Source organism: Molothrus ater, chromosome 18, assembly GCF_012460135.2.
Source record: "Molothrus ater isolate BHLD 08-10-18 breed brown headed cowbird chromosome 18, BPBGC_Mater_1.1, whole genome shotgun sequence".
Taxonomy (NCBI): Eukaryota; Metazoa; Chordata; class Aves; order Passeriformes; family Icteridae; genus Molothrus; species Molothrus ater.
In genome coordinates, this window is record NC_050495.2 from 10,967,965 (window position 1) to 10,986,618 (window position 18,654).

The 18,654-nt window shown below is 46.1% G+C and overlaps 1 protein-coding gene across 4 annotated transcripts in view; it reads left to right on the forward strand.

Moving 5' to 3' along the window:
* Window positions 1-18,654, forward strand: part of LIMK2 (LIM domain kinase 2) — a 30,806-nt gene that overhangs the window by 147 nt on the left and 12,005 nt on the right. For 2 of the 4 annotated variants that reach the window (XM_036393016.2, XM_036393017.2), the window contains exons 2-6: window positions 2,382-2,481; window positions 15,125-15,260; window positions 16,510-16,619; window positions 16,843-17,031; window positions 17,419-17,524. In XM_036393016.2, the coding sequence (XP_036248909.1) occupies window positions 2,382-2,481; window positions 15,125-15,260; window positions 16,510-16,619; window positions 16,843-17,031; window positions 17,419-17,524 (641 nt within the window). Of the gene's footprint in view, window positions 1-2,296; window positions 2,482-15,124; window positions 15,261-16,509; window positions 16,620-16,842; window positions 17,032-17,418; window positions 17,525-18,654 lie in introns of those variants that run through there. The other 2 variants (XM_036393014.2, XM_036393015.2) reach the window with 1 other exon arrangement.

Genomic DNA, 18,654 nt, shown 5'->3' on the forward strand with positions numbered 1-18,654 from the left:
GCTCTCGCCGTTATGCGGCCGCTGCCGCTTCGGCGGCGTCGCGGGGCGGCCCCTGCGGGTCTCGACGGGGCCGCTGTTTCCTGAGCCCGCACCCCGGCCGCACGTCAGCCCCTGGCTGGGGAGCGCTCTGGGGCCGGCCCGCCGCTCCCTCCAGCGGGTGGCACCGCGCGGCCCGGGGGTCCCGGCGGGTCTCCGCAGCCCCGGTGCGATGGGATCCGCGGGACGGCCATGGGAGATGCGGCGCGGCCGCAGCCGGCACCGGGTCCTGCAGCGCGGGGGCTGCCGGTGCCACTGACCCCGTCCTTGCTGTCCCGCTCGAGGTCCCCCGGTGCCCCCGGGGCTCGGCCGCTGCTCCTCGCTGTGTCTGTGCCACATTCCTCCGGCCTGGGGAACTCGGCAGACCTGCTCCATGGATTATGTCCCTCTGCGTTTCCTTCGCGCTGTTTCCTGCTCTGTTTTGTTCATTTCCGTCGTTTCTCCAGCATACTGAAGCAGTTTCTGTTGGAATGAGAACTGTTCGTTTCCGTTTGTGAGCTAATCAGCCTTGCTGGGCACACTTAAACAGATGGAGCACTACAGCTGAGAGTCGGTGTAGTTTCTTCTTCATGGAGTTCCGAAGCTGATGGGACAGATTCTCTAAGATGGTCAGGGAGTAATTTGTTGCTTGTAGTCAGCTGTGGTGTAGTCATTGATCTTTAAATGTCTTTAACAAGATCCGCAGACAGTTTTGACACGTGTGTGTTGTGCTGGCGACACTGAATGGGAGGGGATGGAGCCGCAGAATGTTTGGTTTACAGGTAGTTTTGGCCTGCAGCTATTTCAGAAGTTCAGCTGACTTCCAGGCCTTGCCCTGCTTGGAGAGGAGAGCGCTGGCTGCCTGTGCATGGAGGCACAGGCACACAGAGCTTTACCTTTTATTCCCAGTGTGCTGAAAAGCCATTTCCTTTATAGGACAACACAGGTAGGGTCAGGTTTTTCCAAGGTTCTCCCAACCTTTACTTTGTTGTGCAGGTCTGAGCTCGGGTGGAGTTCTTGGTGTTCTGGATTTACAGGAGGGCACAGGGGCAGGTGATCCAGGTGTGGAGCTGATGCACACTTGGGAACTGAAGTAGCAACCTACACCACTTGTCACATTTGGAGGTGCCCTTTGAGCCTTACATCTTTATGGAGACTTTCCTGGATACTGGTGGTCATAGTGGTGCTTGTAGCTGAGCAGCAAATGTTTTTTTTTCCCTGAAATAGCTATTCATGTAAAAAGTGCAAGATCTTCACCTTGGTTAATTTTAAACATTGCCGTTGACCTGCACGGTGGGGCAAAGGTGCATGGAAGGTTGATGGCTTCTGTTTTGTGTAGCTTCAAGGAACTTAGCAGTGGTGTGAACTTGCCTAAGCAACTTGCCTAACCGAGTTGTACCATTCTTTGGAAAAGGGAAGTCCATGGTTTGTGGTTTTCCTTGTCTAAGTGCACCTTTTCCTTTAATGCAGCCTTGCTGCAAGCAAACTGTTGGTAGCAGGAAGAAACAGATTTGGGATCTACTCAGCTCTGTGACACATTTCTTGTGCCATCCTGTGCTGAACTAAGATTCTTGACTCTTTAATATGCCTGCACTGCCCTTGGGATTTTGGATAGCATTTATCTGTGTGCCAAATGTTCTTTGTGCACAAGCTTTCATTCTGTTTTCCTAGCTTGCTTGCATCTAAGTAACCAGCTCTCTCTGGGGCTTTCTGGCAGTTCTAGCAAAAACTATTATAGCTCTATTATAACTGTTTTAAGTATTTTCTGGAAGGGCAATAGGCCAGTAGCATCACTCCCCCTTCCTAAGTCTGACGGTAGCCTGGTGTTGGCTGTACAGTCTCTAAGGGATTATTCATTCAAGAGTGTAATTCCTTCCTGGTAGTCTAGTTGTTCTCTACTGAATGAAGTTTGCCTTTCCTTTCTTTCAGTTCTGGGAAATCCAGTTAATTATACAAATGAGAGCAAACGTTATGTGCTGAGTCAGTGCTGTGGGGGAAGCAGTAGTGTGGCTTCCTGGCCTAGCACGGTTCTCTGTTGGAATTGTTGTACTAGACCAGTGTTGCCTTCCTGAAATCTCTGCTCTGACAGAGCTGTAACTGAACTGTTTTATGTGAAAAGTCATATATTTTTATTGTGCAGAATGTGAAGAAGCAAATGTCATGACTGAAGGAAAAAACATATACAAGATATGAGAGTTTGATTTGGGAGTTCCCACTCTGGGGTTATAGACTGCCTGCAGCTTTCCATGTGGGAAGGCTTTCCTGTCAGTTACTTAACTTAAGGTTGTTCTTTATGAAGGATGTACCAATCTTTGTTTTCTCTGCTGTAAACTGGTTGCTGTTTGTCCCCTTATTGCTGTGTGCAGGTGAAGAGGTCTGGAGATGTCTGGGATGTGGGGACAGCATTGCTGCTGGGCAGCGCCTGCACAAGACTGTCAATGAGGCTTGGCACATCTCCTGTTTCCGGTAGGTAAAGCTCAGCCTTTCAACCCTCCTTGTGCTGTTCCACTGGCTGGGACCTGCTGGTGAGGCCCCAGCATGAGCTGGGGATTCCTGCAGTGCTCTCTGTGCCTGACCTGTTCCCAGCTCCTTTGTGGCTGTACCTCAGGGACACCATCCAGTCCCCAGAGCAGCTGGCACAGCCTGGCACAGATAAAGTGCAAATAAAAGCTCTGATTTACTGCTGGTGGCAGAAGCCATGGGTTACATGTTTGTCTTCTGCAGCATTCCAAAGCAGTACCCAGGCAATTTGCACAGCCTGTTGCTTTTTCCATGTGTGGTAGGTGCAAGGGTGTTATCACGGTGCTGATAGAGATCTTGCCTTTTGCTTTCTCTCCTTTCCAGACTCTTAAGACAGACAAACTTATGAAATCTGTTAGATAATGTTGCTGTCAGCAAGGACAAAAAGGGATGTCTGCCATGGTGGTAGGAGTAATGACTCTTTTAGGTGTTCCATGAATACTCAGTCCAGTTTTCATGCTCCAGAATCACATTTCTGAAGGGGTCTGCATTTTTGAGAGAGGTTCAGTACCTGCAGCTTCTACTGGCTTCTATGTTGGCTTGAATATGGGGAGGTTAATGTTTTGGATACTGTTGAAGAAAGTGGGGAAAAAGGAAGCCAAAGTGTGGCTTTGGAGGAATGTTTGCTGTGCCAAAGTAAGCATCTATTGTCCTCGTTTAAAGAACACAAGGAAAAAACCCCAACAAAATACCCCAACTTTGTTGAAGTGAGGATTGTGGTTATTGGTATATTTAAAAAAATAAAGAATCTCATGCTGCCAAAGCAGTGCAGGCTCAGTTGACTTGGAAAATGCTGTTTTAGTGACACATTAATAATCACAATAACGTTTTGATTTCATTACAAATCCCGGTATTTTGGATTTCTCTTGGTTTTAGTGTTCATGTTTAGCCATAATGAAGCAGCCTTTCTTAATCCTGGTTTTCTCTTTTCCCTGAAGGATGAGTATCCTGCTGAGCTTCCCTAGACTGTGCCAGTAGCCAAACCCCAAGCTGTGTGTGCTGGGAAGTGTGTCCCTCTTGCCATTGAATGTATTTCTCTTGTGGGTCTTGATTTGCAAATGTCTTGGTGCTCCTTGCTGTTGGAGCTGTTGAAGTGAGGAGCAGCTGAGCTGGAGGCAAATCCTGCCTTTGGGACACTTCACAGAGGATTTGTTTTCATAGGTTATATTGTATAATGGAGGTTTGGTTGTTGCTTCTTGGCTGGTTTGTTTTATACAAGTGATGACACCAACCTTTCTCTGAGCTGTGTAGTCACTTTTTGCATTTGCTGATGCTCTTCTTGTGCTCTGTGCCTTTGGCAAGCTGGAGCACCCAGTGAGGCTGCTGTGCTCAGTGAACAGTTGGAAGCTGCAGCAAAGGAAGCTGCCCTCCCCTTTTTCCTAGTTCCAGGGTAGGACTGTACATGAAAACAAGTTTCCAGTTTGCCCTGTGTTCCTCTTTTCCTCCTGCTGTCCCTAAGCCATGCTGAGCAGCGCTCCTGTGCCTGATATCCCAAAGGCAAACTTGAAAAAGCCTCTAAGGGTAGGAGGCTTTGGCAGTTGGGAGCTGTGAGTTCCGGCGGCTCTTGTGCAGTGTTTTTTCCAGTCTTCCTGGGGATTAGCTGACTCCCTGGCCTGGCACATAATTTCTCTAATGCTGCTTGGCATTGCTCCAGGCTCGTTAGCTCTGTTTATTCTTGGTCAGGCTTGGCGCTGGCAGGAGCTGACGTACATGAGCGTCTCTGAGGATTTAAGTTTTTGTCACTTCCCTCCTTCCTCAAACTGCATCTACAGGAGCTTTTGTCTCTGAAACCTGCATTTTCTCTGCTGTGGCTGGAGGGAAGAACAAATCCCTGTTTGTAGATCTTGGATATTTTGGACTGTTCTTTGGCCAGCTGGTTCCTTAGGCTTGAATCTGATGGGCTGGATCTGGCTGAGGAAGTTTCTTAGATGTTTCTGTCACAGTGTCTGTTGTGAATTAACTCTGAATGTGCTTTTGTGCCTCTGAGTTCTGTTGAGACAGCACACACTTCCAAAGGTCACTGCTTTTCACAGTTTGACTGGATTTGGAAATTGCATTGCACAGAACTTCAACCATTACACCAAGAAAGGGAAAGATAGAAGTGAAAAGATGCCTTTTTCCTAGGTCTGCATCATTTTTACCTCAGGGGATTATTGGAAGAATTTTTTTGACCAAGAGCATGGTGGTTTTATTGTTTTCAGTCAAACTTTTTCCCATATTGCAAAATAGAAGGTAAAGCCTTGAATACTTTTGAATATATATCTAAATATACTTTTGAATAAAGTATTATTACCAGTGTTTACTTTTGGTGGTTTGTGTTGTTTTTCTGCAGTTACTGATGAATGAAATTAAAGACAATCCCCACTTTCTGTAGGGATATTGTGTATTTGAATTGGAGTAGGATGGAATGAGAAGACCCAGACATAGCTGTATGGCTTTTTCTTAAGGACATGGTATTTGTTAAAAATCCAGTTTTGATTATTTGAAAACCACAAATTCAGACCAAGCCTGTAGACCACATCCAGGTGGAAAATGGATGCATAGGAAGAAAATCATTGGAAATACTGGCAGGAATTCCTACTGTAGCAGGCTGCTTAAGCATTTTTTAGGAAGGAAGACAGCTGAGGCTCAGTTCCTTCCTAACCATGAAATAACAGAGCATGTTTAGTGCTGTGGTCTATAAAATAAACCTAATTTAAGTAGCCAAGCAACACTGGCTTGCTGCACAAATCTCTACTAAAAGCCAAAGCCAGAAAAAATGTTCACAGTATATCTTCAAAAGTAGCAGAAGGTGATGGATTACTGGTGATTTTACAGTCACAGATTTAAAAGATACCATTTAGTTTATAGCCAAACCAGTTAATTAAAAGCTGAAAAATCATCAGGAGTTTGAAGAGCAGTGGATTAGCTATCCATGGATCAAGGGGTGCCCTAAGCTCCAGCCTACTGGACAGAAAAAGAAACACTAAATAGGAGCTGACTCTTGTCTTTCAACAGCAGCAAAGCACGTGTTACACTAATTTCCCAGCTCTAGTGATTTGATTGTCTTCCAAAATGTGATTTTTCTATACTGAATGCCATATTTTGTGTGCTACAGAAATATTTTTTTTCTCAGCAAAACTTAGTAAATCAGTTTGATTCTTTTTACATTTGGGGACAGGGGAAAGCAAGCCTGGCAAACTTGTATGAAGACTGTATATAATTAAACCTGGTCTGGGGGTGCAGGATAAACTAGATGATTTCTGAGGGTTTTTTTATAAATCTGGTTCTGTTTTTAGTATCTCTACTATCAACTTATATTTGAAGCAAGTAATTTTTGTGGCTTAGGGATGATCAAGAAATTGGTCATCTAACAATCTCCAGTGACTGTAGGATTTTGGTCTCTCACACTGTTTACTAGAACTTCATTATCCTCAGGGTTAGAACCTTCTGTCTACTATCTTCATATTTAAATCCATTTCTTCTAGCCATGTTCATGAAAAACAAGCTTTTTTCCCTGTTTCTGTTATCCACAGAGCCTTCCCCTGTCAGAAAGGAGATTGTATCTCCCATCAGTCCCTGGTGCAAGGCAGAAGCCCTGGATTTAGCAGACTTGGCTTTTTCTCCAGACTCTATTTTCTAGACTTTAGATCACTTCTGTCAGTTCAGTCTCTTTGGCACAGGCCTTCATTTTCCAAAAGCAGCTCCCTCCTCAGAGGACAAATGGTTGAACAGGATTTGAAGCACAAACGTGGATAAATGAAGATGTAAGCAAGATGGGTATTAGGAGGAATTTAAATTGTGGGATGTTTGGTGCTTTGAGTTTTCCTTTAGCTTTTCACCTGTGAGAACAAGGCAGGTTTATCCACCCAGCAGCTGAGTTTGAGAGCAGGGGAAAGAGCAGCAGTAATAAAAGGCAGCTGAATTAAGGTAGGAGCAGGAAGATAAAAATCGTCTTCCCTCTCTTCTCCAGTTTCTGGCAGTTACAGAAAGTTAATGATAGGGGCCTCAGAGGTGAGAACTCTTCACTAATCCTGCAGATTCCTGGCAGTGCTCCTCCGTGGTGTCTTCTTCAGCATTGAAATTCAGGAGCTCACTATCAGATTCAGGGACAAATAGTTCCCTATTGGCACACAGATCGCTATGACCATTGAGAGTTTACACATTCAAAGGAACAATGAAGCACTTTGCAGGTGGCCCGAATTCCTCAGGGGAATCTATCAGATACAGGGCATCAATGACCAGCCTTTATATTTAAGGAGGAATGGGGCATTCCAGTCCAAACTTTCTTTTGCTTGAATTGGCAGCTTGTCCTTTAGGGCACTGTTATCGAGCATTATTATATCAAGGTAATTAGAATTACTCACACAGCACTGAACGTGAGGCACAGGAGTGAGGCAGGATCCTTCCCTGAGGAGTTCCCGGTCCTCACAGACCAAAGCAGCACGTCCAGGAGGAGTGAGGATGCAGTGCTGCAAGTGCCAGTCCTACTGCCATATCTGCTGCATTTACAGAGCAGAAACCACTGCTTCCCAAACCATGTATAACCTAAGTTTCAGTGGGTTGAATTTCCTTGGTTTGCTTCTCAGCCCGCACCCATTCAGGAGGGCTGCAGCCATCAGGCGAGTGTGGTGGGGATAAAACCTCTCCTTCCTCATGTGCTTGGTGGTGTGAGATACTGAGCAGCATCACAGCGTTGTTCTGAGGTTGTGCTGCTGCTCAGAATTGAGATGCAGTGATGGAGCTGAGCTTCAGGTTTCTTGTAGTTTACTCAAGATCGGCTACAAGAGCTCAGAGGTACGTGCAGATCCCAAGGTGCTGCTCGCAGGAGCTGACTGGATTGGTTTCAGGAGCTGACTCTTGGCTTTCAACAGCAGCAAAGCACGTGTTACACGTTAAGTGCCTTGGGAATACAATGAGGTGTTGGGATTGCATGAAGTATTTGGAATGCCTCCAAGCTGTGCCCATGCTGAAGGAAAGGCTTGCTGCAAACTCTTCAAGCATCGAGCAGATTCCTCTTCCCTCAGTCCCACACATGTGGAAGTGTCTGTCTGTGCCAGGAGAAGTTTGTGTATCTCAGGGCTGGCGGATGTGCTGAGCAATACATCTGTCTGCAGATATGCTACCGAGCAGCACGGGATGTGTGGCAAGGAGAGGCTGCTCGGCCCCAGCTGGCTCAAGGTATTCATCACTGGAATATCACAACAGCTGTGTGATTTATTTCTGGGGAGATAAATCTCTAATAATGGCTGAGACTCGGTGATAAATATCATGTAAGTCCTTGTTAAGGTTTTTCATGTGTTCCTTTTCATTTGTTAGGTATAGCCTTTCTGGCACAAGTTATTGCACAGTTCTAAACCATAACGAGGAAAAAAGCTCCCCCCATGATGACCACCTGGTTGTAGTGGAAATGCTGCCAGCATTTGCAAGAGAGAAGTTGCTGATGTCTGACTTGACTTGGTGAAAAAGAAATTTACTCCCGTGCATTTTGGCCCCCAGAGATGGCATCAGTAAAATTACAGAAGGTGCTCCCCCCCCACACACACCTGTTATCAGCATTATTGAAGTACAGTCATTCTGGCAGGAATTCAGATCTAGAATGTATGAACACATTAACACCTTTTCCAGAGCCCTTTTATCAGAAGACATTGTGTTCTCAAATAGGTTATAGAGACAACAGAAAAAGCAAGAAGTAACAAGACATTTCTGTGTAGCCAAAGTAACTTACTGGCTTCTGCTGCTGGGTCTTGCTGCAGAAGTAAAATAATTTTGATAAGAAGTTTCCTGTTTAAATAGACATTTGACTATGTGTCCTTTGGCTTTAAGGAAGTCTTAAAATCCTTTCCTAGTTGCTTAGCTGTCTGGGTGGTTTTTATTACTTTGAAGTCGGGCTTTATCTACTGGCTTCATTCACAGACTAGCTGGCTGCTTATCACATCTGTGGATCAAATCTTCAAAGGTTTTGTCTGAAGAGTTGGGATTTATGAGGTCACGTGGAATGCCCCTCGGAGGGCGGTGAGCCCATGGCAGCGGAATTGTAGGGAAAAGCTTTTGTGTGTAGGTGCCAGAGGCGGGAGGGGCTGCGCTGGAGGTGGGCGTGTGGTGGGGAGGTGCTGATAGCCAGGGAAGCGCAGGGTTGTGAGCGCTGGCCCCTGTTCAGCACGCAGCATATAGAGAATGTGGGAGACCAGAGCGCATTCCTAGACACAGACTCACCGTGTTGCTGCTTCCAGTAGAGCTGTGTGAAATGTCAGAAGGAATTAGACCCGTGCTGGAACTGACAAGCACATCGGGCTCTGCAGCATTAGGCTTCACTGCACTTTTACAGCCAGGCTTACCAACTACATTCAGTGGGGAAAATTGAGATTTTTTTTTTCTCTTCAGAAAGGTGGCTGCTTATTAAAAGTTAAATTTAAAAAAATGTTTAAGAAAGGAGAAAAAAAGAACACAAAAAGCTGCCTAGGTTTCTGCATACTTCAAGAGCGAGCAGCAGCTGTCAAATCTGCAGCCAAGACTGCCTTGTTCCAGCCCCAAGCGTCCCCGGAGCAGTGTGCCAGCTGAGGCGAGCATCTCCAGGAAAAGCACATTACAGAGCTCTTGTGCTCTTGCCTCTGGAACAGAGCATGGTTTTCAGGCTGTGTTCAGGCATGCCAGGCTTTGCTGACTGTACAGAAATGCGCGGGCTTGGTGTTTGTTGCATTTTTGAGTGTCTTGCGAGCAGCTTTAGCTGATTAGGTCACTGGAGATCATGCTTGGCTTCAGACAAGCAGAGTGATACAACTGCATGTGCTGTGAGCTGGAGAGAGTATTCCGTGTGATTTGTACCTCTCAGCTTCCCTTCAGGAGATAATAATTCTGTTAAAGGATTGTAATGATGTCTTAAAACAGTGTTGGAAAGAAAGCAGTGTTTCCTTGGATGAAGCACACTGCGAGTTACTTCCTGCAGCAGGGTGAACAGATTGTAGGTGCTGTGAAGGCAGGATAACCCCACTCACTGTGAAGGGTTTAGGAATGTATTTAGTTAATTTGATGTACTTGGAGATGTGGCTCGTTGCCGTCTTTGACTCCTCCATTAGAACGTGCGGCTGCTGCAAAGACAAGTTTCACGTGTGTGCGCTTGTATTCTTTGGCCAAAGCTGCTCTCTTTCAGCGCTAAATACTCAGCCCCTCTTTGGGTCAGAGCTCCACCCCTGTGAAGGAGCAGAGCCTGTTGAGGCTCTGGATCCGCCGCTGTCCGCCTGCCATGGCTCCTCCTCCCCTCCCACCCTTGGGTGGAACCAGAGAAGGGAAAACTTGCCAGTAGTGAGCAGGCAGCAGAGCTCGCAGAGCCGCTGCAGCAGCATGTCCCACTAGCCCCGTGAGCAGGGATTTTGTCCTTCCGAGGTGCTGCTGCTGCTGAGTGCAGGAGAAGATGGTTACAGCAATGGGAGCCGGGAAAAATCTGAAAAAGAATGAGCAGCCGAGAGACCTGGCATTCCTTGGGCAGCTTCAAAGGGAGGTGAAGGATCTGAATCAGCGCAAGAGTAAATGAGCACTGCCTGCTGCCATGTTGGCAGAACAGAGCTGTTCAGAGGCAGTTGGACAAGTTTGTGGCTGATCCGGTTTATCCAGTGTTGAAGATGGGAAGTTACTTGTCTGCTCCAGCTTACTTTGCTCCCAAGGATCCCTTTCGGTAAGTCCTGCACTGAGTTAGCAGAGGGGCTCCAGAGAGGGGTTCCCCCCTGTGTGCCAGTCCAGGCACAGTGGGTGAGGCTGGAAGAATGAGGTCCTGTGCTTGTGTGCCAGAAACAGCTGGCCTCAAACTGGGATCCCGTGTTGCTTTGAGGAGGTGACAGGGAAGATTCCTATTGCCAGTCCCTTCCCAGCTCCCTGGTTCGAGGGAGCAGCTCCAGTGTGTGCACAGCCAGGCAGAGAGCACTCGATGTGCCACTGTGCCCTGTGCTCTGCTCACCAGCAGAGGAATGAGATTAGTGTGGCTGCTGCTGCTTCTCTTCCAAAGCTCCTTGTGACTGGGTGAGGTGAGGTGCTGCTGTGGGAGTTCAGGAAGGTGATGTAATTGCAGCGAGGCAGCACATAATCCTGTTTAAGAAATCAGGCACTTTGCAGGTAACTGGGATGAGAAGGATTCTTCTGTGATATTTTGGTTACTTCGGCTTTTATTGGTTTGGGTCCAATTGAACAAATGAGAATCGAGAAAGGCAATAGTTCCAGAACAACACTTTGATTGCATTGCTTCTCCACAGTGAGAAAAGTCAGTGAGGCTGAACACAGCCAGGCTGGTGATTGACACTGATGTGCTGATTAGGTGGATGGATGGGGAAAGGCACAGCTTGCACTTTCATTGTCTCCCTCCTATCCCCTCTGCTCGGATTTGCTTGTTATTGATCCTGTTCTGCAAACACTTTTGTAGTGGTTTGGGAGTAAGGAGCCTGTTGGTAAACCAGTCTAGGATAGGAGTAAATGCTGCTGCACAGTTGCTGAGCTTCTTTAGGCAACTTTCTGAAACAGCAGCTGCTTTCAGAAGAAGGAAAGTGAGCAGACACTCATTATTTGTAATATGTGTAGGATATTATGCTAAGCCATAGATACACCTTCTCCTGAGTGTGTGGAAATGGTTTTGCATAGTCAGAACTTAAGCACTCTGTCTTTCTAGTAGTCTGTTCCTCCTTGTCTGGTGTCTGTTGCGTAGCCAGAGCACACACAGCTGCTAAGCCCGGGTGAGTAAGCCTTTGGGTGAGCTGCAGGCTGGGCTGATGCTTTATTCTGCAGCTCTCTGTGCCTGTCCCCTCCCTGCCCTGCCGGCAGAATTGGAACCACAGCTCTCCTGAGCCTGTCTAGCGTTAACTGATCTGGCCTGACAGTGTGTGGGGGGGGGGCATTTTGTTAATGAGCCCTTCTCCAAGGGATCTGTCCCTCCAGTGCCAGGGAAGTCTTTGCTTCCATGAAGGTATTGCCTTTCATTTAGCTGTAAAAGAGATGCCACCAGGCACCAGTGCTGCTTTTCAACTGAAACTAGGGCTGGTTACCTGTTGTGACCTGATCCTCCTACCAACCTCCACAAAACCAAGAGTCCGTGGAGCAGTGATTTGTGAGGTCTTTCTGCACTTGCTGTGCTGCAGAGCGTCAGGGCTGAACTCTGCACCCAGATGATGCTTGTGGTTCCTGGAGGATGGCTGTGGGAGGCAAATTAATTTATTCTGTACAGCCAAAGCTGGGAAGTGAAGAATTATAATGTCTAGTCTGTATAATCAGAGCAGGGTTCTGCAGCTCTGAAAATGGTGGCTGGGCAGTAAGAGGAACACATATGCAGGTATGGCTGTTACCAGTCCTCCGTGAAACTTGATCACCATGATTTACTACTCTGTAATAAGAATAGCATATAATCTAAGAGAAGATTAGTGGCTTCTAATCTATAAAAGATAGAGGAGCATGGCATACTCCTTTCTCTTGGTTGTGGTGACTGGCAAAGGTTGGCTTCCTTAATACTTGTAGCAGTACTTGCATTCCTGTCTCAGCTGATGAGAACCTTGGTGCAAGGGCACAGCTCCAGTGAGGCGGGAGAGGAAGAAATGGCAACTCTTGTATCTTCTGGGATAAAATTCTGACATATCTCTTCAATGAGAGCCTTGTGGAACAATCATGTGCTGCTTTTATCATTTGGTGAATGATAAAAAGCATTGAAGCCGTACCTGTGTGCTGTCAGCCAGTTTCCCACACCTGCCTTTCTGAGGTTACAGAATGCATGGTAGGTGACAAAGGTGCTGTGTGGCAGCGTGGGCTGCAGCTGTGTCCTGTTCCTTCAGGGATTAACCCAGCAGCCACTTAGACCCTTCCAGCATCCAGCCTCTCCAGGGCTGCTTGCTCTGTTCCTGTTGCCTCATTGCCCAGGGTGGGGCTCTGAGCCTTAAGCTGCAAACTTGTCCTGCCCAGATTTGTTTAATTACATAGCAGAGAACTGACTGCTTGCTGGCTCCACCTCCTCACCTTCATTTTGCTATGGGTGTGTTCCAAATTAGATACCAGTGCTTATTTCCGGATGGAAGCAAATTTAACTAAGTGCTATGAGGTTAAATCAAACATTTAGTACTAGAGGAGGGGTAAAGGGAAGGCAAATGCACCTGATCCCCCACCTAAACAGAACTGCAGTTTGTATTGCTTTTGCAGAAATTTTACATTTACTTAGGGAGAAAAAGGAAGGGGTTGAAGGTGAAATGGAAGAGAGGTGAGGAAAGGAAGGTGATGAGCTTAAAAACAAATAAGTGACCCACCTGTGTGGAGAAAACACAGAAAGCCAAGTCCTGAAGTCCTGGTGAAGCAGTCTCCAGCACTGCTGTCTGCATCCCAAGTGCAGGTCTGGTCACAGCTCCCTGTTTGAAGATGTAATCACTGGTGGAGCACACACACTGGTACAGGCATGCATGGAGGAGTTGGATAAGTCTGAGGGATCCGATTTGCCCATGCTGAGCCAGATGTTCCTGCCACAAAACGATAGAAATCTTTGCTGTTGGTCTCCACTTGCTCTTTTTTCCCCTCCCACTCACCGATTTGCTCATTCAGCACGGGGTATTTACTGCAATGGAAGCCAAAGGCCAGTGGTTGAAGGCAGAATGCACTGGGATGCCTTCTGGATCTCTTGCATACCAGGAGCAGGGTGTGACCATGACAGTGCCCCCAGGCTGGGGCTCTAGTGATGTATGTACCATGTAAAGCAATCTTAAATTACTGTTCCCTCTGCTTCACACAAAATTGGCAGGGCCTGTTGCATGTGCTGGAGTTCTTTCCCATCACTTGGAGGGGGGACAGGATTTGATGCTCCTCAGCTGGGAGAGCAAACACTCTAGAAGCCAAATACATCTTAAGGAGAAATCTTCCTGAGAGGAGGGTGCAGCACTGAATACTCCATGAGGTGTGTTTTTCCCTAAAGCCAAAGGCTGCTTACAAGCAGCTTTACCTTGTCACTTTGCAGTCTCTTGAGATGGAGCAAATAAGTCTCTCTGTGCTCTCTTGGAGCATGACCAGCCTCATTTATCATCATGCTCATTACAAGCTGCTGGAGTTTACAAGGAATGTCTTTGGCACAAATAAGCTTTTAGGAAGCTCGTGAGAGGTGAAGTCAACTGTAGCTCTCATCTTAGCCCTGGGAGCATGTAAGAAATGCTCCTCCAGTGCCACCAGCAGACTCCAGCACACTGGGTGCTGAGGGAGACCAGCTGCCCAGAGGGACACCCACCTAAACCCCCATCCCAGTGCAGTAACTGAGACAGCTGTGGGGGAGGAGACAGAATAAAGTCTGGAAACCATTGTGTCAATGGGCTGATCCTCAAGGTGTTTCTTTGAACCAGTTATTGGTGACTGACCTGGATTCTGCACTCAGAAATGGCCAGACTTATTTTCCTTTTAAAGTCTGAGAACATGCTGCCCAGGGCTAATGGAATAATCCTTACTGATGCAACTCCTGTCTGTGCCTTATCTCTCCAGTAAGTCACACCTCCACGCTGCTGCAGTTAAACTCCCTTGCCCAGTGCATCTTGCTGAGGCAGGATTATTCTGTATTCAGCAAGCCTGGGTTCTGCTTGTGATTTGCTAAAAAGGTATCTGCAGTAGAATTGCTGCATTTTTTTTCCTTGATTTTTTTTTTTTTTGGGAGGGGGGAGTTTGTTTCTTGAAAGTATGTAGATAGACAAATAGGAATGGTTTCTTGTTGAAATAGAGGCTGACAGCCTGTCCACATCTTTTTTATATATGTTATGTATATAACCTATATAAAGGTGTATATGTACATATGTATATGTTATGTATATAACCTATATAAAGGATTTGGGGATTCTCTTAATGAAATCAGAGAATTAATTTTATTTAGATTTTTTTGTTTGGGTTGCTTGTGGTGTTTATTTTCTCATGCACTGTGATCAGCAGAAGGGAGAGCAATCAGCTGGGAGAGGTGGACTTTCATCACAGTGAATTGGTGGATGCAGTAATTTATAGAGCTCAGGGGATGAACTGCTTTGAAAACTCTCCCTCAAATGCAGAATGCTGCAGTTTATCTTTTGGGAGAGGCCTTCCTACAGAACAATAGAAAAACTTTCCAGAAAGGTTGGTGCAAAACTGGCTTTGCATTTCAAAGGGAAGTGAATCCTGCTTCTCAGTCTTGCTTCTGACCTGGCTGAGGAGGCAGGAGCCCTGGTACAAGGGGGATGCTATAGAAACACTAAGCAGAAACAGAGCAGAGCTCTTGCTGTGCTGGGCAGCTCTGCAGCTGGAAACTTGCATCCAGAAAGAGGGAGAAAGCAGAGGAGCAAAATTTATAAATGTGGGTTTCAATGTGTGGGATTTGTTTTAAAATTTGAAAACTTCTTTTTCTTTGTACTGGTTGAATCCACCTCTCCTTACAGACCTTGGGTTTGGTGCTAATTTTCAGTTCAAAGAGCACTGGGAAGTGGAAGGGTTTAGTACATCCCTAACTAATTGGCAGAAGGGTTTAGTACATCCCTAACTGGCAGACCTACCTGGTGCTGAGCTGCTGCTGAATGTCTGTGTTCTCCATGCAGGAAAGGACTGTTGATTTGTCACTTGCTGCCAACTGGAACTTTGTTCTTTTGTTTCCTTCAAGGTGCTCTGAATGCCAGGATCCCCTCACTAACTGGTACTATGAGAAAGATGGGAAGCTGTACTGTCACAAAGACTACTGGGGGAAGTTTGGGGAATCTTGCCATGGCTGCTCTCTGCTGATGACTGGACCTGTGATGGTAAGGACTTGGAAGGATTCCTGCCTGGAGGCAGGACATGCCTGCCTTCATCTCCTCAAACTTAGTTGGGAGTTATCTTAGGTATTCAGATAACCAAATAAACTGAGGGTAATAATCTCCTTGTTACTCTAATGTCTAATCAAAGATTAAAAATGAACGCTGTGTGGGCATCTTCTGGATAAAAATTAATTTTGAATGGGGGTAGCTGTTAAAGGAGGGAGATGTGAGGATCTGCAGCATATGAACAAATCAAGTGCTGAAAAGAACAGACCTGCAAAGCAGAAGGTGATTCAGGGGACATCTGTTCAGTTTCTGTAGCACTGTGCCTCAGTGGCTCCAGGGGTGATTTTCCACTGCACTGTGGAGTCCCAGCTCTCAGCTCAGGGTAAGCAGCAGGTTCTGGCTGTGGGAAATTGCCATCCAAGTCCCATCTGGTTGTGGCCAGGGTCTTTTTACAGGCTGATGGTGTCTTGAAGCAGTGTTAGCCCCAACAGCTTTGATGCACTGAACACTTCCTGCACAATATGGGCTCACCTAAATGTTCCCCTCCTGCCACACCTTGCAAATATTTAAACTTTAAAACTGCCAAGATTGAAACAAAACCATTATTTTCTAGATCCTAAATAAAAAAGCAGTAATATGATTGCTGACTCAAAGGGAAATACTGAGAAATGTGCAGACAATTTCTTATTGCCTGCAAAAGTGACATAATAATGTCACTAAAGGAAGTTCTTGTAAGGGAAATAGAAGAATAGACCAATTAATAAAAATATTCTTTAAAGACTATTTTTTGTCTCAGTTTGTGCTTTTTTTTCTGTCAGCTGGCTGGTTAAATATCTGAATTTGTGCACTGCCTGTCTGCCAAAAAAAAAGCCCTTTCAGCTTTATTAATTCAGGCGTAACATTAATTATCTTGCCAAGAGCAACTGAACAGGAAGGTTTAATACCTTGTTTACTAGTCTGCAGCAGACTATCAACTATTTTTGATAGTTGAGCAGCTGCCAAATACAGCAGAGGTTCCTGGGACACAAGCTTTGCTTAGAGGGTTGATATGTTTGTTTTGGGAGTTCTGTAAACAAGGTGCCATGGATGGGGTTTAGGAAATGGAGAATGGACTAATATAACTCTTCAGTAAAAAACTGCCACTTGCTTTAGAGATGTGAGTGAACACATTGATTGGAGAGGAAAGCAGGAGCTGCATCTGCTGCTGGGTTTTGGCCCTCCTAAGCTACTCCCTTTCTGTCTGTAGGTGGCTGGCGAATACAAGTATCACCCCGAGTGCTTTGCTTGTATGAGCTGCAAAGTGATCATTGAAGATGGGGACACTTATGCACTGGTCCAACATTCCACTCTCTACTGGTAAGAGGAGCTGCACTTTGCCACAGAGCTGCTTCCTGCTGGGTGTAAGCCGTGTTTAGCTTCAGCCAGTGCTGCTCTGAGGAATGCCAGGAAGCTGCCTTGGAGGGAGGGAGGAAGGAGTGGTGTAAACACTAAAACTATGGCTTGTGGTCAGTGAGAGAACTCAGACGTGTGAGTTTGGCACGGAGGGATGGGACATAAAGCCTTTCTTCATTTCTTCCAGTGGAAAATGCCATAACCAGATTGTGCTGACACCGATGATAGAAAAACACTCCACTGAGTCTCTGCGTGAGCAGCTGCCTTATACACTGACCCTCATCTCCATGCCAGCAGCCACAGATGGCAAGAGGGGATTCTCTGTGTCTGTTGAAGGTGGCTGCTCCAGCTATGCCACTGGTGTCCAGGTGAAAGAGTGAGTATGACCAGGTTTTGTGCAATGTACGTGTCCATGCAGAGGGAGCTGGTAAAAATCTCGCAGCGTTGTTGTCCTGAGGGAATCTTGGCATTATAGGGACGTAGGTTGGCTAATAGTCATTTGTGTTTGGTCTTCATTTCAGTCTTGTGACAACTGATAATTGTATTTCTCAGTGCTGTCTCCTTCAGTGAACATAAAACATTTGGACTAAGATTTTCCCACTGGTGATATGAAGAGCTCTCTCCAAACCAGCTCAGACCTAAGCACTTGGTCTAATGGTAGATTAGCACTGGTTTATTTCAAAATACCAATATGAAGGGGAGCATATTTTTGATAATTTTGGCTGAACTGCCTTCACATACAGACTGTAATTCCCATCTTTAGGGTTAACAGGATGCACATCAGCCCAGATGTCCGAAACGCCATCCACCCTGCAGATCGGATCCTGGAGATCAATGGAGCTCCCATCCGTACCTTACAGGTGGAGGAGGTGGGTAGAGCTCTGTTCTGAAGCCTCCTTCTCCTCTGCCTTCCCACACCTTTCTCTTTGCTGACACTGTTCTCCCACCCTGCACACAGTGTGTGTACACTGCTGGTACTGTGCTGACAGGAGGAATAAACATGAAGGCAAGCTTTGCCTTCCAGCTGGAGAGGAAAATGTAACAGATGGGAATGCAGTTAGGATTCAGTGCTGATTTTATGGCATTCAAATGTGAAGGGAGGTAATAAGAAAAGTCTAGGGCTGTGACAGAGGACAGAGAGGCTGTGAAGACTTCCCCATGTACTGCTGGTAAAGTGCACAGTTCTGATCCTTTTAGAGGCACTGCTAATACACAAGGCCCAGCTGATCCTAGGAACATTTCCCATTGCAAAAAAACCTATTTGCTGTCTTTATTTACAAGCAGATGCTTTCTACAGATATCAGGGGATGCTGCAAGAGTGTAAGGGGAGGGGCTCCATTACCTTCACTTCCCAAGGGTTTTCTTTACTGTTGGCACTAAAGAGAACATGAGGAGCACAAACCATCTCTCAGATCTCCGTGTAGCTTCTGCAAAGCTGTTTTTTGGAGCACTGTTCAAGGTAGAAACTTGTGTAGTTTTTGAACACTTCTCAGAGAAAGAAAAATATTTAATAGAGTCATAAAATACCAGACTGGAAAGCACCTCAAGGATCATCTGGTGCAATCTTTCTTGACAAAAGCACTATCTAGAGCACTTTGTCCAGCTGAAACATAAATGTGTCCAGTGTTGGGGAATCCACCACTTTGCTGGGGAGATTATTCCAAGGGCTGATTGTTTTTTGTAAAAAAAATGTCTTTGTGTCTGCCTGGAATCTTTCCAGGATTATTTTGTACCGTTACCTCTTGTATCTTCCATGTAACTCCTTGTGAAAAGGGAGTCTTCATCTTCCTTGTAGCCACTCTTTAAATACTGGAACATGGTGATAAGGTCTCCCCTAAACCTTCTCAAGGCTGAACACACCCAGTTCTCTCAGCCTTTCCTCACGTGGCAGCTTCACAGCACTTCAGTCATCTTTGTGGGCCCTCTCTGGCCCCTCTCCAGCCTGTCCACATCTTTTTTATATAGGTTACTTGTAGCTGACCAGAAAGAAGTATTGGAT